Source organism: Coffea eugenioides, chromosome 2 (genome assembly GCF_003713205.1).
Source record: "Coffea eugenioides isolate CCC68of chromosome 2, Ceug_1.0, whole genome shotgun sequence".
NCBI classification, from domain to species: Eukaryota; Viridiplantae; Streptophyta; class Magnoliopsida; order Gentianales; family Rubiaceae; genus Coffea; species Coffea eugenioides.
Window position 1 is genome coordinate 43,897,658 of NC_040036.1, and position 26,050 is coordinate 43,923,707.

General features: G+C 36.1%; 1 protein-coding gene and 2 pseudogenes across 1 annotated transcript; 1 reads left to right on the forward strand and 2 right to left on the reverse strand.

The window, feature by feature from the left end:
- Positions 1-9,198: 9,198 nt before the first annotated feature.
- On the reverse strand, positions 9,199-13,596 carry LOC113759778 (annotated as a pseudogene).
- A 2,084-nt stretch (positions 13,597-15,680) lies between these two features.
- Positions 15,681-17,410, forward strand: LOC113759779 (cytochrome P450 71A1-like). The gene is made up of 2 exons (XM_027302353.1): positions 15,681-16,571; positions 16,763-17,410. Exons 1-2 carry the CDS (start codon positions 15,711-15,713, stop codon positions 17,408-17,410), a joined length of 1,509 nt encoding a protein of 502 aa, XP_027158154.1. The 5' UTR covers positions 15,681-15,710.
- Positions 17,411-20,277: 2,867 nt separating this feature from the next.
- On the reverse strand, positions 20,278-25,166 carry LOC113759780 (annotated as a pseudogene).
- Positions 25,167-26,050: the final 884 nt, after the last annotated feature.

Below are 26,050 nucleotides of genomic sequence, written 5' to 3' on the forward strand. Positions count from 1 at the left end.
TCCGCACATAACTTACATAATATAAGTCGAACTTATAGATTCAAGCTTACGGAAGTCAAAAGTAAGGTCGTCTTAAATAAAAGGTTACAATCTCAAAATACAAGTTCAAAACAAAATAAAGGTAAGAAAGCTCTTGATCAATCCATCCCCGATCTGTTAAGGAAAACAAAGGGAATGGGGTGAGCTAAAACCCAGTGAGGTTCCAAATAAAGCAAATAAATACATAGCCACATAAGGTCACAAAATAACCAAATAAACACCGTATAGTAGAATAACAGTTTAATCACAGTTCAATTCAAGGATACGGGTGGCTTTCAAAAGTCAAAGATCCACTTGAGCTTGATCATAATTGCCTCTTGTTGACACTCCGTCAACACTTGTATGCACAGTATATAGGGTCCGTAGAACACCACTTTCACCAATTTCCGTCCACCAATCAACCCCCTACCAGACCCGCACGCCACAAACAGTAGTTTGATAATACTCGAGTATACCAGGAATTCAAGATTCCAAAGGAACAGGATCAAGTCGAGGATTTTATCACTGGTGGTGCTGGGCAACACAACAAGCAAGCATAACGGCTATACTTCACCAGGAACCTCCAAACATCAGTCTCCAAGGTTTATCGGCCTTTTCGACCAAGCCCTTGCTGGCTCGATACAGCCGACTCACCAAAGAGGTTGGGTACCCAAATAGTAGCAGTAGTTGATGGAATATCACCCAAACAACTTAAACACAGTCATATATAGAGAAATCACATCTCATAATAACAGTACACAGAGCCTCATTGAAAAACAAGGGAGGTCGAGTGCGATAAAGTACACGCTTGCCTCCATTTTATCAAAACAGTATTTGGCTCTAACAGTCACAAATCAAGTATTTCAGATATTCCGATATTTCACATAACAGGTAGCAGGTAGTGGAACACTCACCTGTCAAGTAAAAGTAATAATCAACGTCAAACGTCTCAGTTATGGTCACCTGCGTTTCCCCAAACCTAAGGCAACGAGTGAAATTATTAACAATTAGATTCGTTTCTCACTAAATTATAGGTTCATTAAGAAACCAAGTGAGTAGTCCAGACTACTTAATCCGGCATGCAATGAGGTCCATACCATGGTAAAAGTTCATGAGAAAATAAGTTTAATGTGTACATGAAAGCTCGGCAAAAGAAAGGTTTCATTTAGACTTAACGGTTCTTTTTTTCTCGGATTGAATAGTCTTGCCCGGCAGTCTCGGGAAAATGGTTATAATGCACTGTAGAAAAGTCAGAATTAGGTTCCATCAGTGGCGTTGGAAATTAGGTTCACAAGGCTATATTTGTGTAGAATAAATCATTTCCAAAATCCAAACGTAAGTGGTTCAAAATCAAGCAACCAAATGAATTTTCTGGAGAGTCTCAGATGAACAATAATAAACGGGCAGCCAAATTTCAAGACTCGCCACGAATCGCTCGGGATGAACAAGAAAATGAGCTTGGTACCATTTTAAAGCTCTAAGAGTCTACTTTCAAATTCCACAAACAGCACTCAAATCCGATCATCGAAGAAAACGTTATGACCCTCACAAGATCATTGGTCAAAAAATTCCTGGATCTAGTCCAGTTTTGCCTCTTTGCTCATAACTCAAAATTTAGCCAACCAAATTGGTTAATTTTTTGTAGACAACCTCCACACACATAACACAATATATATCCCTCACATTTGTAGTCATATTAAGCACGAAAATATCCAAGCAAAATAGGGTAGCGAGTTCTTGAAATTTCAAACAGCACCTTCTCCAAATTTTCTAACTTTCATCCTTTCATGATTTCCACTTAAATCACATACCAAGTGTTATATCTCACTCAAAAGGGCTTTAAAACATGTTAATACTTCATAACAATCATGAATAAAGTGCATGCATTTCATCAAACACTTGGTAGGCATGCTTTCTAACTAATTACTCTTTTGTCTAATTCAAGAGATTACTTCAACTCACAACCCAAACAACTTATGGTTTGCCATTAACACTTGAAACACATGATTTATCACCATAAACTACCATTTAAGGTGTACTTACCTTTCTTGTGAGTAGCTTGGACCGTGACAAGGGTTTATTTTACGTATTTTTAGTGTGTTTTATTAGTTAATTTTGGTTTGATTATTTAGTTTTATAACTAAAATAACTAAGGTTTTGGTAAAAAACTACATTTTATGTTAAAGTGGCTAAACATTGCATTTTATGGATTTTTATGGTAAAAACTTCATATTTTGTAGGTTTAATGATTCAATCATCAAATGAAGTGCATTGAGAAGATATTTGGATGATTGAAGATGGATTAAAGTGAGGAAAATAAAATATGAAGTGTAAAAGGAAGAAATGCAATTTGAGGACAAAAATCAAGAAAAGTCAGCTTTGACAACTCAGACATATTTTCGTATTTTGACTATATCAGGAGCTACAATGATCAGATCAAGGTGATCTTGGTACCATTTTGAAGCTAAGAGATATATCTACATTTGGTATGAAGACATCAAAGTCCAATTCATCCGTTTTCATAGTCCAAAAGTTGAAATACCGAAATTCAACTCAGCTGTCCAAAGTGGAAAACAGAGTTCCGACCAGTGTTTAGTATTTTGATCATATTTCAGTCTACAAAGCTCCGATTTGGATGATTCTTGAAGCATTGGAAAGCTAACTCAAAGATCTACAACTTTGGTGTTTTGCACAAAAGCCAGTTCGGCCTGCATCATGGAGAAAATTGCAGTTGAAGTAAGGACAAAGTGAAAACGCGAGTGCACAAAACGCGAGTTGTAGACGCGTTTTGTAAAGGCGCGTTTTCTGGCCGAAATTCTGCAATTTGCTCAGTCAATTCTCTTGTGTTCATACCACTTTCCAGCTATAAGTTGCAAGAGAATTCGGTGCACATGCTTCAGAAGACAAAAGGGCAGACAAGGTGGCTTATTTTCAAGTCAAAAACATTTGTTATTGACTATCCTAACAAAGTTGAGATTTGGGAATCAAAATGTGGAATTTGACTTGGAAAAATGGAGCTCTTAAGCAGTTTATATGCAGAGACATTTTGGGTGGTCTGAGAAAGAGGGGAAATATACGGGAGAAGCTTGAAGAGTGCAGAAATGTAGTTCTTCCATTTCCTTAGTGTAGGATAGTTTAGCTAGTGTAGTTAATCCATTCTTGTATAATAGCTAGATTAGGATGAAGATGGAGATGAAGAAGGAGAAGTTGAAGCTCAAGTGACATGGGTTATCTCTACTCCAATTCTTTATCTTTTGTATTGGATTCTTAACTATGGTTAATATGCAAGTTCTGGAATTTATGTCTATTATGTGTTTCTAAAGTTTATGCCTTGGGTTTGGTTGAACTTTCTATGATTGTTAGTGTTTATCATTTGGCTATTTAACTGCTATGATTTGAGCAAGTTATTTAGCACTTTAGCTCTTTAAATCATGATTAATCTGGTACCATTAATTGTGATTATCTAAGGTGTTATTTCTGCAATGAAAATTGAGATTTAACATTAGTTCAAGAAGTGCTAAACATAGGGAGTACACTCACGAAAGTAGAGGTGCACCTATGTGGTTTTTAGTGATTCATTTCATGTAATTTCACTGAAGAAATGAACTTGTAGCTAATTTCATAACCATGAGAATAGGTATGGATTAGTTATAAGTATAATTGATTCACTACGAAAGTAGGATTCAAATGCATAAGGAAATTACACCATAATTAGCCTAGATGTAGTATTCAATGATCCAAATATAGCACTTGCATGAGTAGTTAGGGATACCACAACCTAAGGAGCTTTCATTTGTCATTTTATATAATTTCAGTAGGTTAAATTTGTTATAATTCATTGATAGTCTAAATAATAGAGAAGCTTTAGTAATACCGGTAATTGTTCACTCTTCCTTGTGGGATCGACCCGATATATACCCTAAACTACTAGTTGATCTGTATACTTGCAGTGAACGGGTGTAATTCGGTATTTTTTAGCTTGCACGTATGTAAAATACCCGTCAGACCGCCAAGTCAATCCACCAAAATGAAAACCTCAAAGCTTGAATCAACCACTAGGATTGAAGAAAGTTTTCTCACAAACTCTAGATCTTTCTCTTTTGATTTAGTTGCTCTTCATTTATTAAGGGTAAAAGATAAGTTTATGGAGCTCTCTCTCTCACACTCTCTTTTGAAGCTAGGAATTTCGGCCAACATACTAAAAAAAAAGAGCCAAGTTTAGTTTAAATTGTCTTCTTAATCTTTGGTCAAACAAATCTATGGCTAGGGTTTTGCCACATCTCTCTCTTCTTGACCACAACTTTTCTTAATCCTTTGACTAATGGTATTTATACCTTTCCAAATGTACCAATTCTAATTTAACACCTCTAATCACTCACATAAAGTCTCTTCCACTAATAAAGGAACACTTGGTAAAATGCAAGTGGTGAACTATTAGAATCCAACTCAAGATAATATTTTACTTCAAGTAAAATGAAATGAAATGTAATGCATGGAAATTATTATAATACATAGGAAATATATTGTAAGAGCATATATTAAATTGTCTAGATCTTATAATAAGGCATGTAAATAAGAAAATTATGTTTTAAAGTGAGGGTCAATACAAGGGATTTGTTGTAACATATTGTAAAATATAATGTTAGGGCATATAAGAGGTGATTTAAATCTTGGTGCAAGGCATGTAGTTTGGGAAAATTGTATTTTAAAAATGAGGGTTCTCACAGATGTTCCTTTGGTGAGTACTCAAGTGGTGCATGTTCAAGGTAATATCTATGACTCACTTGAGACAGGTAAGCTTCTTCCACCTCTCATATCATTTGAACATGTGACTTTTTCTATTAAGTCACCTTTTAATGATCCACCATGACCAAAATTGGTGGATTATTCATTAATGAGGTGCAAAAGTCGAGCCAACGATTATAAACAAAAGCGCTTATTAGGAGGCAACGCAATGTTTTGACTATTTTATTTTGTGTGATTTCATGTTTAAATTATGTGTTGAGTTATTTTGTTGTTTTTCATTTGTTTCTCATTTTCCATCTTTAGGTTAATATTACTAATGGTTATAAATGGAATGCATGAAGCATTGGAGATAAGTAGCCAATGGTTCGTGAACTTCATGCTTTGACATTTCGATCGCAACAATAGGGGAGTATTATTTTTCTTTATCTTGATTTTCCTTTTGACACATTGAGGACAATGTGCATGTTAAGTGTGGGGGGAAGAATTGAGATATATATATTGTATGTGATTGACTTGTTGGTTGCAAATATTGGACTTGTGTTTAAGGAAATTACATCATAACTAGCCAAGATAATAGCATTCACTTAATCAGTAATCTCATTTGCAAGAGTAGTAAGGAATTCCATACCTCTAGGAGCTTTCTAGTGTTAATTTTCATTACTTTTATATTTATGGTAGTCTAGATAATAAAGGAGTTCGAAAATCACCGATAATTGCAATCTTCCCTGTGAGATCGACCCTTAATACCCTATACTCGCTCACGATTCGTATACTTGCGATAAATTGCGTGTGGGGTATTTAGGAGTTTATAAATGTAAAACTTGATTGGGATGAGTTTAATGTTATATGTATACCCTGCGCACGTCACTACATATTAGCAATATCGATAAACAAAATCTAAAATTAGCAATTTAACTTTTTTTCCCCAAGTACAATAAGAAAACTAAGTGTAAATACATTCTAATGAGTATAATGAGTTTGGCAAAATAAAAAAAAATCTAATTATCCAATCTAACTTCTTTGTTCTACCACCTTTGATTGATATCCATTGATTTGTGAAAAGAAGCTATTTTTATCCTTGGCATGCTGCAAAATAAATTGAACAAGATATAATGTATTAACAATTACATGTAGGATATAACATATTAGATCCCAATTTGTACACCTATGTGGATTCTATATAACCAGCGAACAACTATATAGTAAATTCATTTCCATATTATGTGTATGCACGTGATAGTATGTAAGGGCCAACAATTAATTGCAAATTTAAACAATAGGCTAACTTCTATAAATTTATGACTATGTATGCATACATAAGTGTTATGGGATACCTTGCAACAAGTGTACCTTCTTGATGTTGTCAAGCCATCCTAGTCCTTGTTCAAGTAGTCTTTTTGGATGCTGAAGCCCATGACAAAACCATATGTATTGTAAAATTTATAAGCCTCATCTTTTGCATCAAACCCCATTCCTATTTTAAGAATCCCATCCTCTGTCAACTTGTTGCTATCAACAACTACATTTTCTATCAATTACCACGTGTACATCAGTCATCACAATGTGAACCATTGCACTTACTCGTCCCATCAATAAAAAGATTGCACATAAGTCATTAATTATGTACACGTTTGGCCCATTTCAACACATATATACTGCCATGAAGTCAACATAATTACTAACCATCTGTATAGCAACTTTATTATCGTATTATGTACCATGTAGACAACATTACCTATGAACCAAATACCCATTTGCAAATTCAAAGAAACAGCTAAGTTATGTAAATTTCTCGCCATGCGGTTGTAAATTTTGATAGACATGTACTTATCAACTACCCTGATAGTTTCTACTACGCAAGCCATCCCACTCAACCTCTTTTAGCCAAGATATATGTATACTATGCAACTGGATTTTAAAAGGTGAGGACTTTGCTTACCTTGTACTAACGAGTTAACTAACTGCAATGCCTGACTCACAATGTGTACACTTGTGACTATGCATAGTAATTGTCATCTAACAACATGTACATTATTGGAAACCTATTGTGCACAACTGTGACACTATGTGACTATTGCTCACATACAATACCCATGCCGCCAACAACCATGACATCTATTTCAAATCAATATAGTATACGCTCACATTGCCTACTTTTTACACATTTATAGCTCATAGGCAGAATGCCTAATTCTTACATATTTTCCATGAAATAACTGAATGTATTACCTTTGTTGGTCTCCGACTTAGTGTCCGTCAACCATGCTACTTCCCTTAATCACTACTGTTCGCTTCACCAGGGATAATAGGGACGACTAAGTACTGTACTTGGTTTCTTCTCTATTCCAATTCACTCTGCATATGCAGTGTCATTGGATAATGTAGATCTTTTACTTCTACTTCCTTGTTTTGCTCTGCAAATGCCTGCTTAACACACCAGCGACATTGTGCGTCTTCATCCCTCACACACTTTGTGCCTTAGAGATCTCTTTCTCAAACCTATAATCACCTGAATGTATGCAAGCTTGTCTCTCCACAACTATTTCTCCCCTTATCTTACTATTGAATGATATTTTGACTACTAAATGATGTGGCTGGTGATTTTCCCGGGTTTCATTTCAAATAAATCCAATTCTTTTCAATTTTTGAACATTTGAAACCCCTGTTAAGTTCCAACGGCATTGGTTAGGTTCACAAATTTCTTTTTACTCTACAGATTCACGCGACATCATTTTTGCTCCTTCCCAAAACTGAATGACGTGGCTATTTCTGGTCCTTTCGCATGGGATTGTGAGGAGACCGCTTGGAAATAGTCCGTCTGAGGACCGTTCCTGCCCTTAATCCAACTTTTATTGATGCTTCCAGTAGTTTGTACATCTCTTTAGTTGTCAATGATTGCAAAAGAATTAATTCAGAAGCAAAAGATTTAGTTGGCTAATTTCTGGTGTTCTGATGGCATTTTTGGGACCAAGAGTTCATTCAAATATTTTGCCCTTCGGTCCTCTATTTGGTTTTAAAATTTTAGTCCTACTCATATGATGATACAAATTGTCATAACTAGTCTGGTTTTCGGTGTTGCAGATGTCGGTACAGGAATTCCAGCGAACTCGACCGTCAAGGGCCATGGTTGAGAGTGCAGATTGGGGAGCTCTTGATTAGACACACTATGGATTTCTACTGAAGGAGGAGCTTAGGCCCCGACTGAAACATGCAACTATAAGCGACCCCATGTGCAAGCTAAAAATGAGGGATGTTGTGGAATTAACTCCAGCAATACCAGATAAATCATTGATGGAGTACAGGGAGGAGATTTAGCGCATGTACGACAGAGGACTCACTATACCAACTTCTCGTAGTTCAATGATTGGCTCGAGCAGCTGACCCGTTCTGATACTTTACGTGTAGTAATAGGGTACCATGGACAAATTACTCATTCTTTTGTGTGTGTGTGTGTGTGTGTCTATATATATATATATCTGTACCGAACAGCTTCAGATAAATGGCTAACTAAATTGATAGGACGTGTTGTTTTGTGTTCAGATACTAGCACCAAGTTGCTAATCATGTTGCCTGACAGTTTTGTTAGTCTGCACGACTTGTTCACAACTAACCAAAACTAATAACAATGTGATGCGAACGTTCATATGTATTGTAGACAAGTAAGGTAAGATTATCTATCGCAACTTTACCTTGCAAGAATTCTCTGTCATTTTTTGGCTCGGGGGTATTGTCGCCTGACGAAAATTTTGCAGGGCACATGAAGTAAAAGGAAAATGAGCATCAAACAGTTATTTGTTCTCGCCTGATGATCTAGGTGAGAAATTACTAGAGCTAGGTTTTCTGCCCTAAGGGAAGGCAGCCGTAACATACATGGAATATGGATCTAAGGTTTGAGGCGTGAGGTAGCTCTTGTTGCTACTTGAGGCCGAAACTTGTACTAGCGAGGTTGTGAGAACGTGAAGTACCTTCTCGCTGGTTTCTACTTGTATCGTGGCCTGAATTTTCCGTAGAACTTTTTTGTTTTACCAGGTGACTTTTTCCTACTTAACTATTGAACCACCGCAGAAATCATCAATTCTAGTCAAATATAGTTCTAATTGTACCTAGAGCAGGATACACGAACCAGCCCAAAGCATTGCCGATGATTATGAACACAAATTCGAAAATTTTTTTTTTTTAAAAAAAGTTAGAACTTTCCACTGGATGTGAGCAAATTTACTGCAATGTTAGTAACATTAAAAGAAGGACCAATCGATGAGCACAAACAATCGTGCAACCAGGATACATACAATTCTCCAGTTTGTCGTTTCCCAGTATGAAAACATTTTCAGAGTCTCATTTCAGGGACGAATTTTACCAGTCAACACTGCTCCGGATTGCATCACCAACGGTCATAAAGCCACAGGTTAAACAACCAACCACTGAAGCCTAGCTTATGAGAAAGGAGTCAAGAAATGGAGATGACAAATGTCAATCTTCCTGGGAACTTTGAAGCGAGAAGAACTATATATAAGCCCAAACATACAATTGACCACTATATGATTTTTGGCAACTGCCATTGAGATTAAAATGCTCATTTTGATCGTTTGGGTCCAATTGGAAAAGATACACGCTGAGCAGCGCCTTGTGAAGCATCTATTCTTTGCTCTTGAGAAGGGTTTAGGTTTGGATCAGCAGCCTCTTCATCATCCTCCGTTTCCTCAACTGCTTCCTTGCTTTGTTTCTTTGTAATAGCAAATTGGTAGTTGGGACTGATTACGGTATCCTGTTCAGGAGGAAGTGGAGTTCCAGGCCCGGCAATTGATTTTCGTAGAGGGGTCTTGTTTCTATTCCTAGCTAGCTCTAGTAGGACCTGAACAGTAATCAATACAAAATTGTTAATAAGTACACTGCAAGGACACAAGACAATGCATGTTATTTGCATGTCAGTTGGGAAGAGGGCTTTCCCTAATGTTACAATTTTAAATACTGCAACTTCACCTCAAAAACTCACATATCCAGGTTCCATAAAAAGAATACATTGCAAATGGCAATAAAAAAAAACATTCAGACGAATCAACAACTCAATGAAGGAAAGCTAATAAAAGCAGCAAATTATAGGAAATTGACACTGCATCTTCAGCAGTGTGGTGCTTCTGAGCAATGGTTTAAACGCGAGGGTGTTGGACAGAGCGATCCATGTTTGCCCTACCGGGTGAAAGCCCTAAGATATGGGGCGTAATCCCACAAATTTTGATTTTTTTAAAACATATAAAAGTATAAAATATGCAATAATATTACAAAATTACAATATTCATAAACATATATCTATATATAGATATATATAGACACACACACACTATATATATAGACACACACACTTGATAAAATTAAGAAAAACTACAAAAATATTATTGTTGTCTAACAAGTAAAATCATAACATAACTCTAACCCATACATTCACCATCCATGTTAGCAAAAAATAAATATATCTTAGAACAAATGAAAAGGGACAAAAATATAGGGTACAAAGTCATGGATGGATGCTTCTACTTAGTATTTTCTCCAAACTCTCTCCATAGAGATGATAAATGGAACCATTCTTCAAGTTACTAAACAATAACAAGGACAGAAAACAAAGACAAGGAAGAAAAAATAGTAAAATAGAATTTCAAGCTTGCTTTTGTATTTTCAATTTAAATTTAATTTTCAGTAACAAGCTTGAATTATGTTTAATCTTATTTAATCTGAATTCAATCAGCTTTGATGGAGTGAATAAGCACAAAACTTGAAATTCTCAACAATTGATTAAAAATCCTCACAGGGAAAAAGGAGGAGAGAAAATTACTACTGCTACTACCAGTAATAATGGCTATTAGGATAAAAACAGGGTTGTGGGTTAACTTAATGAAGAATATACCTCACGTGGAGGAGGCTATGAGAAGCTAAAATTGACTTTGGACAGAATGGGAAGCTCAACATCATCAGGATCACAGATTTGCCAGCATGGTCTGAGTAAATTGTCAACCTCCTGCCTTCCCTCTTTTCCAAGACTGATCAACATTAAGTTTCAACCTTTTCTCAAGTGCCTTTACCATGTTCTAATAAATTTATTCGGTGTCTGAACACTAGTAGCCATCCCTCAAGTAGTGGTTTTGAAGTTTCTTTTATTGGTGCAAAAATAAATTTTTTCTGCAAAAGTACTTAATTCAAGGACTACGTGATAATTTTAAAATTTTAATTGTGGATTGTAGATATGCTTATCGTGTGCCACTAAATATAAACAACCATTGCACAATGATGCTATTTACCCTACTAAATGTACCTTTATTTAAAAAACACTTAGAATCTACAATATTTATAGCTCTTCTTAAGGATGTCATGCTAATTATCAAGTCTAAAACCAAACTGATTAACACAGTCGGGAAACCAACCAACTAGTGATTTCAATTTTCTAGTCGGTCTAGGGAGGGAGATCCCCTAATTTGTGGGTCGCGGGCCTCCTATAATTATTACTGGTATATGAATGGGTTGCTATGTCCCTTTTGTTTAAGTAGTAGGTTCTGAAAGCCGCACCATACATAATTAAAAATTCTTTTCTAAAAGAAAACAAAACTTCAAATCGAATAGCAAGAAAAGAGGAGATTTTCAATGCCAAATTCAAATCCAGTGCAAAAATGATTGATGAATCGGTACAGCATTCATCCCTAAACTGAGCTGATTTTGGGGGAAAAGAAAATTTCACTAAGCTGATTTTGGGGGCAAAATAAAACTTCACATGCACATGGAGGATTTTTTGGGTTGCAATCAAAAGAAAGTACAATTAGTTGTTGGAAGAATTGGCAGAAAAGTGAAGATTTTGCATGCTCATAGGCATTATCTATCTCACTAGAAGAAAGGGGAAGGAAGTTCTCCTTCTGAAACCTAAACAACGAATAAAAATGATGATTAAGAGAGAATCTCATTAGGGCTAAGTGTTAGACTAACCTCTTGTTAATTTGGATGTTTCACTAACTAACAGGCCTAACATGACTTACACTAATTTGACTGGCTCCATTATCTTAATTAATCCAAAAAAAACCCATGTAATAAAAGGAGCCCAAAATAATCTACAACTATTTGCATTTGACCAGAAAATTATAAAGCAAATAATTTCAAGCATACAAAAATAATCCTAAATAGTTAGCAACTATTTGAAGAGCTAATTTTTATAAAAGGACTCAATTGACCTTTCCCATCAATTAAGAAGCAAACAAAATAAACAAATGAAATAATTAAATCATTGTTACCAATTAGCCCCAAAATAGTAAGGAACTATTATGCCTTTGAATTTGGATATCAAGTCTCAAATAGACATTTCTCACTCCTTAAACCCCAAAATTGAAAAACTACAGTTTCCTCCAATAACACATTGACACTTGCCGTTCAAAGGAGAACTTCAGGGTTCTCTTATCTAGTTGGCAGATCTCCTTAATTAGTTCCTCAAAATCTTAATTGTTTAACACATTCACTTCTACTTATTACTTCTAAGACAAATTTAAACATACTAGTAACCGTATAATCCGGTTATTAACATATATATATATATATACATATGAATGTATGCATGTATATATGTATGTATATATAAAGAATTAATTTTTCCTACACTAACAGTATATGCACTATTAGTTTTGGATTAATGATAGTTATGAAAAACGTAAATTTGAAATTCAACTTTTGCACATGTATCATGGATCAAATGGTAATAGTATATATATTATCCGCATATATAAGATTTACTCATATATAAAATCCAGTCATTTATTTTTTCCCTAACAATGTTCCTTCCTATGTGCTTTTGCTGAATGCACCTTCCGCCTTAGTATTTTCCTCAATTGAACTTCCCCTGGCTCTTAAACTTCCCCCGTCCCCTTCTGTTTATTACCTTGTACCTATTCTTCACTATAATTCACATCTCCTACTTAATTACGTTCATTATTTTTTTTCCTCCTACCACGGCTGGTATAATTAGTTTAAGACATTAATCGTTATCATTAATTACCCTATCAACCCTTTTTTTTTATCGACACTGTAAGTATTTGGGTCTACAGCCGACTAATTTCACAGTGCCTGGGCAAGTTGGACCCGACCATTGCCCAAGACGGTAACTACTGGGATTCGAACTCGAGACCCTGGAATAAGGATCCTAAGCAAAAACCAGTCCAGCTTCTTAGCTCGGGCAATTTCCCTATCCACCCTATTCATCAGAGGTAACAACCTCCGATTAAAAAAAAAAAAAAAAAAACTACTACTAGTATAATCAACAACCAAGTACTTAGCTATTCCAAGTGAAGAGCTGAGCTATGTGGACCTGGCAGAAGCCTAGATTGCTTGTTTCTTGGGGTTGGCTCGGATGGTTTCGAGGTAACCTAATTAGGTCCCGAGGTCGTGCATTCAAGTTACCTCTCTATCGCTTATATATTCTTGAGGGGCGGGGTGCATAGGCACAGGGAGATTAATCTCACAAAGTTGGATACTCCCTGTATTAAAAAAAAAAAAAAAAGAGTACTGACAAAATTTTCACTTTCAATCATGTCAATGGGCTTCCAATGTGGTCCTCACATTTCACTCAGGATCAACTTCCTCTTTTTATTTCTCTTAATAACCCGGGTCCTTGCCATATTCACCTGTACGGATTTTTTAGACATCCGGTAATCAATCTCCAACACGGGGCAGGACAAAACCCCCTGCATTTCCGTGTTTGGTTTCCCGTCTACATTCCATCCCTCCGTACACCTTTACCATTCCATTGGTATAGACCGCTGTACCAATCTTTGGAATTCTCTTTGCATTGCTCGGATATAGTGCCATGTTTAAATCGCGCTTAATGCACCACAAAGAAGTACTACAGTGCTTCCCTTCTTTCAAAAATTTAAACAGTTCTATAATGTAATGGTGGTTAACCTCTTAATGTCTATACAGCCTCTTTGAATTCTCTTCTTCTGTAATTTCTTTTTTGCAAAATTTAAAAAGTTCAGTAGTGCATTGACAGTTCACCTCCTAGCATCTATACAAGTTCCTTTGAAATTCCCTTCTCTTATAGTGTAGCTTGTTATAAGAGTAAGATGGATGGTTGCGGTTATTGAAATAAACAAATTTGTATGGTTGCGAGATGATGAATTTGAGCCACAGGACGACCTGTAGGTGCTGTCTGAATTTGTGTGATTGCGGGATGATGAATTTGAGCCACAGGACGACCTGTAGGTGCTGTCCTTATTCAGTTAAGCTACTAGCAACTTCCGTCAGTCTAGTTTTTGCACTACAACTTCTGTTACGTGTCGATCCTTTATAGACTCTCGAGGCAAACAAGCTATCTGGACCGGATTAATGCCTCTTGATCGATTTTGGCACCACATTTTTCTTGTGCGATTTAGGCACTCTCGAACCCAATGCCATAAAGCATAGCATCTCAGCCTGTTGATGCAACCACTAATTGGATCTGGTATGGTTTCCAAGTCCTCAAGGACAAAATCGCTTCGACACCATACAATGATAGAGGTAGCATTTCCTTGTGAGGAACTACTACCAGCAAAAATTTGACACCTATATTATACCGTTCTATATATTGGAATTTCTTTTAAACATGCGATGCAGACTTCAGGATCTGCACAATAATTTAACCAAGCTGATCACGGGAAATGCTCTCCTGTATACACAGAAAGCAAAAATGTTAAAAACGAGCAAGCAAACAAAATTGAGATTAGTATGTTGATTAATTGTTTAAATTAACTTGAACATAAGTTCATTTCAAAAGGGGTTCGCAAGGCGAATTCTAAGACGAAGTGTTCCAATACTACTCCGAAGTGATCGGATAAGGTGAAAGTGTTATTGGGGCGTATGCCCAGGTGCATGGACGCGCCTCTGAAGTGGAATGTTAAAAGCGTATGCCCAAAAACTGTCTTAAAGAAAAAGATTTAATTTCATCAATTAAGTTTTTAACTTTTTAATATTCAACTTTATTACTAATTTACTATCTTTTATATTGAGACATTGAATAAGTTTGATATGAACTTTTTTGTAATATAATATATGGTTAGGCAAAAAAGGTAAAGGAAATGAGGTTGTTACGTGTAGATTAGATCCTGTGATAGGATGAAAATTTCAAAACCACCACCAACTATTGAAAGAAAATTACCTAGTGTATATACACTAGATAAAGATGATGACATGGATGATATTGACTTTGATGAATAGTATCATTTTATTTGTCAGTTTATTTCTAATTATTGGTGCTATTCCTTGTTATGTATTATAAGCAATATGGTTGCTAATTTGGTATTTTATTGTTTATACTAGTTAAGTGTGTTTGTTGAAACAATTAACCTTTGAAGTTTGTGTCTTCCATTTATGCATTTGTAATTTAAGTGCTTGATAATGTGGTGACTTTTGAATTGTGACTAGTTTGTTTTTAAGATTGAACTTTTTGTAATGTTAATTATTTTGCTTTTTGGTGCAGCTAATGTTAATATGCATGTTTCTTAAATTATCAGTTGAAGTTATACAATAATAATTCTTTATTTGTACAAATTTTTTTTAATTTTATCTAATTTTATTATATTTATTTATATCTTCAAATGCCTTTTTAATAATATATATCATATTTATATATTTTTTTCAAAATAAAAATTTGCGGGGCTTATTCCTCACGCCTTGGGCCTTTCGTGCCATTTGCAATGCCTTTGCCTTTTAAAACATTGATTTCAATTGACCATTGGCCGACAGACCGTTCACAATAGTAAACAATGAGTTCTTGGCATTAGTAGTTAATTACTCGGCTAGTTCCACAACTTTATATAACACCCTTTCAAGGCTCCATGCTCATTAAAACACCCTTCCACACACACACACACACCCCAAAAGAAATGGAGATTTCTTTCACCGCCACCACCAGTTGGGCCGCCTACGCAGTCGCATGGCTTGCCACGATGGTCATCGCGCTCTTTTGTAGGCGTTTTCATCAGAAAAAACTCAACCTCCCACCAGGTCCAAAGCCCTGGCCTATCGTTGGAAACTTAAACCTCATTGGCACCCTCTCCCATCGTTCACTCCATCAACTCTCCCTAACATACGGTCCCCTAATGCACCTCCATTTTGGCTCCTTCCCCGTTGTGGTCGGCTCCTCCATGGTGATGGCCAAAGTTTTCCTCAAGACCATGGACGTCACTTTTGCTGATAGGCCCAAAACTGCAGCCGGAAAGTATACCAGCTATAACTGCTCTGACATCATGTGGTCCCCTTACGGACCATACTGGCACCAGGCGCGTAAGATGTGCCTCATGGAATTGTTCAGCGCAAAAAGACTCGAGTCCTATGAACATATTCGTGTGGAAGAAATGAACTCACTTCTTCTGGGGCTGTTCCAATCGTTAGGCAAGCCTGTCTTGTTGAAAGATTATCTCACAACTATGAGCTTGAACATGATTAGCAGGATGGTGTTAGGGAAAAGATACTTGGACGAGTCTGATCAGAACTCAATCATCACGCCTGAAGAGTTCGTGAAGATGATGGACGAGCTTCTTTTGCTGAATGGCGTCTTTAACATTGGTGATTCGATACCTTGGCTGAATTTCTTGGATTTGCAGGGGTATATTAAGAGGATGAAAATCCTGAGCAAGAAATTCGACTGGTTTCTAGAGCATGTCCTGGACGAGCATAACGTGGCCAGGATGAGGAATGACGAACAGAATCGGGTAAGCAAGGACATGGTGGATGTCCTTCTGGACCTTGCGGAGCATCAGACTTTGGAGGTGAAACTGGAGAGGCATGGAGTCAAGGCATTCACACAAGTATAGTGGCTCTATTTGTACTATATATATATATATATATATTTATATATTATTCTAAGAACTTCAATAACTGCACTTTTGCGTAATGAATGAACTCCAGGAACTACTACTCAGTGGAACTAAAAGTAGAAATTTTTCCGAGAACTCTAATAATTGCACTGAAATCTTTTTGAATAATGAATGAACTCCAGGACCTACTTGTTGGTGGAACCGAGAGCTCAGCCATGACAGTCGAATGGGCCATTTCAGAGTTGCTGAAAAAGCCAGAATTATTCAAAAAGGCAACCCAAGAACTTGACCGGGTTATCGGTCAGAACCGATGGGTAACAGAGAAGGACATCCCAAACCTTCCTTATGTAGAAGCTATTGTTAAGGAAACAATGCGTATGCATCCTGTAGTACCAATGCTGGTGCCAAGATGTGCCCGTGAAGATTGCAATGTTGCAGGGTACGATATCCAAAAGGGAACTCGAGTTCTCATTAATGTTTGGTCAATTGGGAGGGATCCCGAATTGTGGAAAGATCCCCAGGAATTTTACCCTGAAAGATTCATTGGAGAGGAAATTGATGTCAAAGGGCAAGACTACGAGTTGTTGCCTTTTGGTTCTGGAAGAAGAATGTGCCCGGGGTACAGTTTAGGCCTTAAGGTTGTCCAATCCACTTTGGCCAATCTTTTACATGGATACAACTGGAAGTTGCCAAGTGATATGAATCCTGAGGACTTGGACATGGAAGAAATCTTCGGGCTTTCAACACCAAGGAAGTTCCCGCTTGTTACCATTGTTGAGCCTCGGCTTCCTCATCATCTTTATTCACAACGATTTGATATATACGCTTAATTCTCAGGATCGCGATTAAATTGTGTTCAAATAATTCAGCAATGCAAGTTTATTTTTGTATGTAGCTGCAATGCACTTATATATGGGCAAATTACACTTATCCCCTGGTTTAGTGTTTTTCTACATAATCCTCCTATGGTTTTAAAAATTATATATAACCTTTTCATAGTTTGGATTAAAGTGTCAAAATGACGTAATTGATCATTCGTAATGAAACATTTAAAAATATCAAAATTACCCTTATAAATACATGACACACTAACCCGTATGATTTTATATTTTACCATATAATCTCCATATGATTTAATACTTTACTATATAACCCCCTTATGATTTTCAAAATATACACATAACCCCCTTGATTAATAAATAATTTTCAACTTTACATAAAAAGTATTTTTTATATTTTTGGTGGCTCCATTACAATGATCAATTCCATCACTTTAACACTTTAATCCAAACCATGAAGGGGCTATGTATAGCTTTTGAAACTATAGGGAAATTATGTAAAAAAAATACTAAACCATAGGGATAAATTGTATTGACCTATATATATATATATATATGTTTTGTTTGTTGTTGATGGCATTATATTGAGCTTGTTATCCCCATTTTGTGCAATTAATGTGTGAATATATCTGTGTGTAATGTGTTTTTTCCCTTTTCATACACTTACATGGTGTGTGTTCCAAATAAATTACAGTTTCAATGTTTACAAAATTTGTCTTTTGCTTTCTCATGCTGAAAATTAAAGAAAAATCGTGAAATTTGAATTGATAAAAATTTAAATCAACGATCTAGGTTTGTTCGCGATCGAGATTGAATGGGCTGATCTTAGCCGTTAGAAGTGCAGAGGACCCAGATCCAATCCAACTTTTATTGATGTTTTCAGTAGTTTGTACATCTATTTTAGTTGTCAATGATTGCAAAAGAATTAATTCAGAAGCAAAGGATTTAGTTGGCCAAATTTCTGGTGTTCTAATGGCATTTTTGTGTGACGCAGCTATACCAAGAGTTCATTCAAATTTTTTGCCCTTTGGTTTGAAATTTTAGTACCACTCATATGATGATACAAATTGTCATGACTAATCCATTGTTCGCAGTCGCGGTCACGGCTCGGACCATTTCATATCAGTTTCAACATATCGGTAGCAGTTTCGGCGAAACACAAATTTTGATATATTTAATATTCTAAACATTGCGAATAATATTAAATAAAATATATGCTAAACAAAGATAATAAAAATAGCTTTTTTCCCGTTGGTTTTTAGTTGGATTCGATTTGACTCGAAATAACTCGGGTCGACTCGGTCATTTTTATTCATGTCGAAGACTTCTCGGCGATTCATCTATCTCGAAATCATCTCGTCCCAATATTGGAATGGAGAGTTCCGTTCCGATGATAATTCGGCCGAGTTGTCTCGGACTCGGCCGAGTCTTAGAACCATCAAGGGCCGAGTCTTTGGTGTTGCAGATGTCTATACAGGAATTTCGAGCGAACTCGATCATCAAGGGCCATGGTTAGGCCATGCAACTATAAGCGAACTCTACTGGAGGAGCTTAGGCCCCCACTGAACCATGCAACTTTTTTTTTTTTTGGTAAAGAATCATGCAACTATAAGCGACCCCATGTGCAAGCTAAAAATGGGAGATGTTGTGGAATTAACTCCAGCAATACCAGATAAATCATTGATGGAGTACAGGGAGGAGATTCATTGCATGTACGGCTGAGGACTCACTATACCATTGATCATCATTCTCGTAGTTCAATGATTGGCTCGAGCAGCTGACCCGTTCTGATAATATACGTGTAGTACGTGTAGTAATAGGGTACCATGGACAAATTACTCATTCTTTTGTGTATGTGTGTGTATATATATCATAATATCTGTACAGAACAGCTTCAGATAAATGGATAACTGAATTGGTAGGACGTGTTGCTTTGTGTTTAGATACTAGCACCAGGTTAATCATGTTGCCTTCCAGTTTTGTTAGTCTGCACGACTTCTTCACAAATAACCAAAACTAACAAGAATGTGATGTGACTTTCTGGAACGTTCACGTGCATTGTAGACAAATAAGGTAAGATTATCTGTGCAAGCACTCTCTGGTAATCTTTTGGGCTCAGGGGCATTGTCGCCTGACGAAAATTTTGCAGGGCACTTGAAGTAAAAGGAAAATGAGCATCAACAGTTATTTGTGCTCGCCTGATGATCTAGGTGAGATTTTACTCGAGCTAGGTTTTCCGCCCGTATATTTACAATGGAATATGGATCTAGCTTTGAGGCGTGAGGTACCTTCTCACTGGTTTCTACTTGTACCGTGGCCTGAATTTCCGGTAGAACTTTTTGGTTTTACCAGGTGACTTTTTCCTACTGAACTATTGACCCACCGCAGAAATCATCATTTCTAGTCAAATATAGCTCTATTGAACCTAAAGCAGGATACATGAACCAGCCCAAAGCATTGCCGATGATTAAGAACGCAAATTCTTAAAAAAGTTATAACTTTCCACAGGATGTGAGCAAATTTACTGGAGTGTTAATAACAATAAAAGAAGTATCATTTGACGAACGCAAACAATCGCGCATCGAGGATACATACAATTCTCCAGTTTGTCCTTTCCCAGTATGAAAACATTTTCAGGGACGAATTTTATCAGTCAACACTGCCCCGGATTGCATCACCAACGGTCATAAAAGCCACAGGTTAAACAACCAACCACTGAAGCCTAGCTTACGAGAAAGGAGTCAAGAAATGGAGATGACAAATGTCAATCTTCCGGGGAATTTTGAAGCGAGAAGAACTATATATAAGCCCAAACATACAATTGACCACTATATGATTTTTGCCAACTGCCATTGAGATTAAAATGCGCATTTTGATCGTTTGGGTCCAATTGGAAAAGATACACGCTGAGCAGCGCCTTGTGAAGCATCTATTCTTTGCTCTTGAGAAGGGTCTAGGTTAGGATCAGCAGTCCCTTCATCAGCCTCTGTTTCCTCAACTGCTTCCTTGCTTTGTTTCTTTTTTTTTTTTTTTAATAGCAAATTGGTAGTTGGGACTGATTAGGGTATCCTGTTCAGGAGGAAGTGGAATACCAGGCCTGGCAATTGATTTTGGTAGAAGGGTCTTTTTTCTATTCCTATCTAGCTCTAGTAGGACCTGAACAGTAATCAATACAATATTGTTCACTGCAAGGACACAAGACAATGCATGTTATTTGCATGTCAGTTGGGAAGAGGGCTTTCCCTAATATTACAATTTTAAATACTGCAACTTCACCTCAAAAACTCACATATCATCTTCCAGGTTCCATAAAAAGAATACATTGCTAATGACAATAAAACAAAAAACATTCAGACGAATCAACAACTCAGTGAAGGAAAGCTGATAAAAGCAGCAAATTATAGGAAACTGACACTGCATCTTCAGCGGTGTGGTGCTAAATAAATACCTCAGGCAGCGTGGTGCTTCTGAGCAATGGTTTAAACGCGACGGCATTGGACAGAGCGATCCATGTTCGCCCAACCGGGTGAAAGCCCTAAGATATGGGGCGTAATCCCACAAATTTTGATTTTTTTAAAACATATAAAAGTATAAAATATGCAATAATATTACAAAATTACAATATTCATAAACATTTGTCAATATATATAGATATATATAGACACACACTATATATATATAGACACACACCTGATAAAATTAAGAAAAACTACAAAAATATTATTGTTGTCTAACAAGTAAAATTATTACATAACTCTAACCCATGCATTCACCATCCATGTTAGCAAATTAAAAATAAATGTATCTTAGAACAAATGAAAAGGGACAAAAATATAGGGTACAAAGTCATGGATGGATGCTTCTACTTAGTATTTTCTCCAAACTCTCTCCATAGAGAAGATAAATGGAATCATTCTTCAAGTTACTAAACAATAACAAGGACAGAAAACAAAGACAAGGAAGAAAAAATAGTAAAATAGAATTTCAAGCTTGTTTTTGTATTTTCAATTTAAATTTAATTTTCAGTAACAAGCTTGAATTAAATTTATATTTAATCTGAATTCAATCAGCTTTGATGGAGTGAATAAGCACAAAACTTGAAATTCTCAACAATTGATTAAAAATCCTCACAGGGAAAAAGGAGGAGAGAAAATTACTACTGCTACTACCAGTAATAATGGCTATTAGGATAAAAACAGGGTTGTGGGTTAACCTAATGAAGAATATACCTCATGTGGAGGAGGCTGTGAGAAGCTAAAATTGACTTTGGACTGAATGGGAAGCTCAACATCATCAGGATCACAGATTTGCCAGCATGGTCTGAGTAAATTTTCAACCTCCTGCCTTCCCTCTTTTCCAAGACTGATCAACATTAAGTTTCAACCTTTTCTCAAGTGGCTTTACCATGTTCTAATAAATTTATTCGGTGTCTGAACACTAGTAGCCATCCCTCAAGTAGTGGTTTTGAAGTTTCTTTTATTGGTGCAAAAATAAATTTTTTCTTCAAAAGTACTTAATTCAAGGACTACGTGATAATTTTAAAATTTTAATTGTGGATTGTAGATATGCTTATCGTGTGCCACTAAATATAAACAACCTTTGCACAATGATGCTATTTACCCTACTAAATGTACCTTTATTTAAAAAATTCTTAGAATGTATAATATTTATAGCTCTTCTTAAGGATGTCATGCTAATTATCAAGTCTAAAACCAAACTGATTAACATAGTCGAGAAACCAACCAACTAGTGATTTCAATTTTCCAGTCGGTCTAGGGGAGGGAGATCCCCTAATTTGAGGGTCGCGGGCCTCCGATAATTATTACAGGTATATGAATGGGTTGCTATGTCGCTTTTGTAGTAGGCTTTGAAAGCTGTACCATACATGATTAAAAATTCTTTTCCAAAAGTAAACAAAACTTCAAATCAAATAGCAAGAAAAGAGGTCAAATTCAAATCCAGTGCAAAAATGATTGATAAATCGGTACAGCATTCATCCCTAAACTGAGCTGATTCTGGGGGAAAAGAAAATTTCACTAAGCTGATTTTGAGGGCAAAAGAAAACTTCACATGCACATGGAGGATTTTTGGGTTGCAATCAAAAGAAAGTACAATTAGTTGTCGGAGGAATTGGTAGAAAAGTGAAGATTTTGCATGCTCATAGGCATCTATCTCACTAGAAGAAAGGGGAAGGAAGTTCTCCTTCTGAAACCTAAACAACGAATAAAAATGATGATTAAGAGAGAATCTTATTAGGGCTAAGTGTTAGACTAACCTCTTGTTAATTTGGATGTTTCACTAACTAACAGGCCTAACATGACCTACACTAATTTGACTGGCTCCATTATCTTAATTAATCCAAAAAAAAAACCATGTAATAAAAGGAGCCCAAAATAATCTACAACTATTTGCATTTGACCAGAAAATTATAAAGCAAATAATTTCAAGCATACAAAAATAATCCTAAATAGTTAGCAACTATTTAAAGAGCTAATTTTAATAAAAGGACTCAATTGACCTTTCCCATCAATTAAGAAGCAAACAAAAGAAACAAATGAAATAATTAAATCATTGTTACCAATTAGCCCCAAATAGTAAGGAACTATTGAGCCTTTGAATTTGGATACCAAGTCTCAAATAGACATTTCTCACTCCTTAAACCCCAAAATTGAAAAACTAAACTGTTTCCTCCAATAACACATTGGCACTTGCCGTTCAATGGAGAACTTCAGGGTTCTCTTATCTAGTTGGCAGATAACTCTTTGATCATGCTATCTTTCGGATGCAAAGAGTAATTTTACGTAACAAATAAACTCGTTGAAACTTAAATAGTATTAACCAGTTAATATTATACAACCACTTGCACTTTTTTTTTCCTTCCCTCCTTTTTCGTTATCATACATCTCACCTCTGTAACAAGCAATCAATCTCAAAAATGGAAACATTGTTAACAGTACAACAAGAACAACTACGAGTACACACATTCAAGATCAGTATTAGCCACTTCATAGTTCATTTCAATATTTGTGATTTATTTTTTTAAATACACACATCATGAACATTTACCATTACGAATGGTTACGAGTACACACATTCAGTACTAATACTAGCCATTTCGTAGTTTATTTCAATATTAATGATTTTTTTTAAATATAAACAATGTTGACACTAACCATCCCGAACACCTACTAGTGCACACATTCAGGATCAGTATTAGCCACTTCATAGTTTATTTCAATTTTTGCGTTTTTCTCTAATTACAAGTTCTGCAATCCAGTTAAGTGTGCCTCTAATTACTCCTATTCTAGTCTCCTTAATTAGTTCCTCAAAATCTTAATTGTTTAACACATTCACTTCTACTTATTACTTCAATACTTTATCAACTTCTAAGACAAATTTAAACATACTAGTAACCATATAATCCGGTTATTAACATATATATATATATACATATGAATGTATGCATGTATATATGTATATATATATAAAGAATTAATTTTTCCTATACTGACAGTATATGTACTGTTAGTTTTGGATGAATGATAGTTATGTAAAATGTAAGTTTGAAATCCAACTTTTACACATGTATCATGAATCAAATAGTAATAGTATCTATATTATCCGCATATATAAGATTTACTCGTATATAAAATCCAGTCATTTATTTTTTCCCTAACAATGTTCCTTCCTATGTGCTTTTGTTGAATGCACCTTCCGCCTTAGTATTTTCCTCAATTAAACTTCCCCTGGCTCTTAAACTTCCACCGTCCCCTTCTGTTTATTACCTTGTACCTATTCTTTACTACAATTCACATGTCCTACTTAATTACGTTCATTATTTTTTTTCCTCCACCACGGTTGGTATAATTAATTTAAGACATCAATCGTTATCATTAATTTCCCTATCAACTCCTTTTTTTTATCGACATTGTAAGTATTTGTATCTACACCAAACTAATGCCACAGTACCCGGGCAGAGCGGACCCGACCAATGCCCAAAACGGTAACTACTGGGTTCGAACTCGAGACCTTGGGATAAGGATCCTGAGCGAAAACCAGTCGAGCTTCTCAGCTTGGGCAATTTCCCTATCCACCCTATTCATCAGAAGTAACAACCTACGATTGGAAAAAAAAAAAAAAAAACTACTACTAGCATAATCAACAACCAAGTACTGAGCTATTCCAAGGGAAGAGCTGAGTTATGTGGACTTGGAAGAAGCCTAGATCGCTTGTCACTCGAGGTTGGTTCGAATAGTTTTGGAGTAATCTAATTAAGCCTCAAGATCATGTATTCAAATCACTTTTTTATCTTATGTATCTTTGGAGGATGGGGTACATAGGCACAAGAAAATTAATTTAACAAGACTGAAATACTCCCTACGTTTGAAAAAAAGAAAAAAAAGTGCTGACAGAATTTTCACTTTCAATCGTGTCAATGGGCTATCAATGTGGTCCCCACATTTCACTCAGGATCAACTTCCTCTTTTAAATTTTAATTTCTCTTAGTAACCCGGGGTCCTTGCCATATTCACCAGTACGGATTTTTTAGACATCCGGTAATCAATCCCCAACACGTGGCAGCACATAACTCCCTACATTTCCGTGTTTGATTTCCCGTCTACATTCAATCCCTCCGTACACCTTTACCGTTCCATTGGTATGGACCGCTGTACCAATCTTTGGAATTCTCGTTACATTGCTCGGATATAGTGCCATGTTTAAATCGCGGAGATGGCAACGGGGCCATCCCTATGTATAGACACTGGAGGCAAACAAGCTATCTGGACCGAATTAATGTCCCTTGATCGATTTTGGCACCACATTTTTCTTGAGCGATTTAGGCACTCTCGAATCCAATGCTATAGAGCATAGCATCTCAGCCGACGGTCCAGCCTCTCGTTCGAAACATGTCGCGACACCGCCTGTTGATGCGACCACTAATTGGATCTGGTATGGTTTCCAGGTCCTCAAGGACAAAATCACTTAGACACCATACAATGATAGAGGTAGCATTTCCTTGTAAGGAACTACTACCATCAAAAGTTTGACACCTATATTATATCATTCTATACACTGGAATTTTTTTTAAACACGTGATGCAGACTTGAGGATCTGCACAATAATTCAACCAAGCTGATCACAGGAAATGCTCTCCTGTATACACAGAAAGCAAAAACGTGAAAAACGAGCAAGCAAACAAAATTGAGATTAGTATGTTGATTAATTGTTTAAATTAACTTGAATATAAGTTCATTTCAAAAGAGGTTCGCGAGGCGAGTCCTGAGGCGAAGTGTTCCAATACTACTGCTAAGTGATCGTATAAGGCAAAAGTGTTGTGGGGTGTACGACCAAGCGCTTGGGCGTGCCTATGAAGTGGGATGTTAAAAGTGTATGCCCTACAAACTGTCTTAAAAAAAGATTTAATTTCATCAATTAAGTTTTTAACTTTTTAATATTCAACTTTATTACTAATTTACTATCTTTTATATTGAGACATTGAATGAGTTTGATATGAATTTTTTTGTAATATAATATATGGTTAGGCAAAAAAGGTAAAGAAAAAAAGATTGTTACCTGTAGATTGGATCCTGTGATAGGATGGAAATTTCAAAACCACCATCAACTATTGGA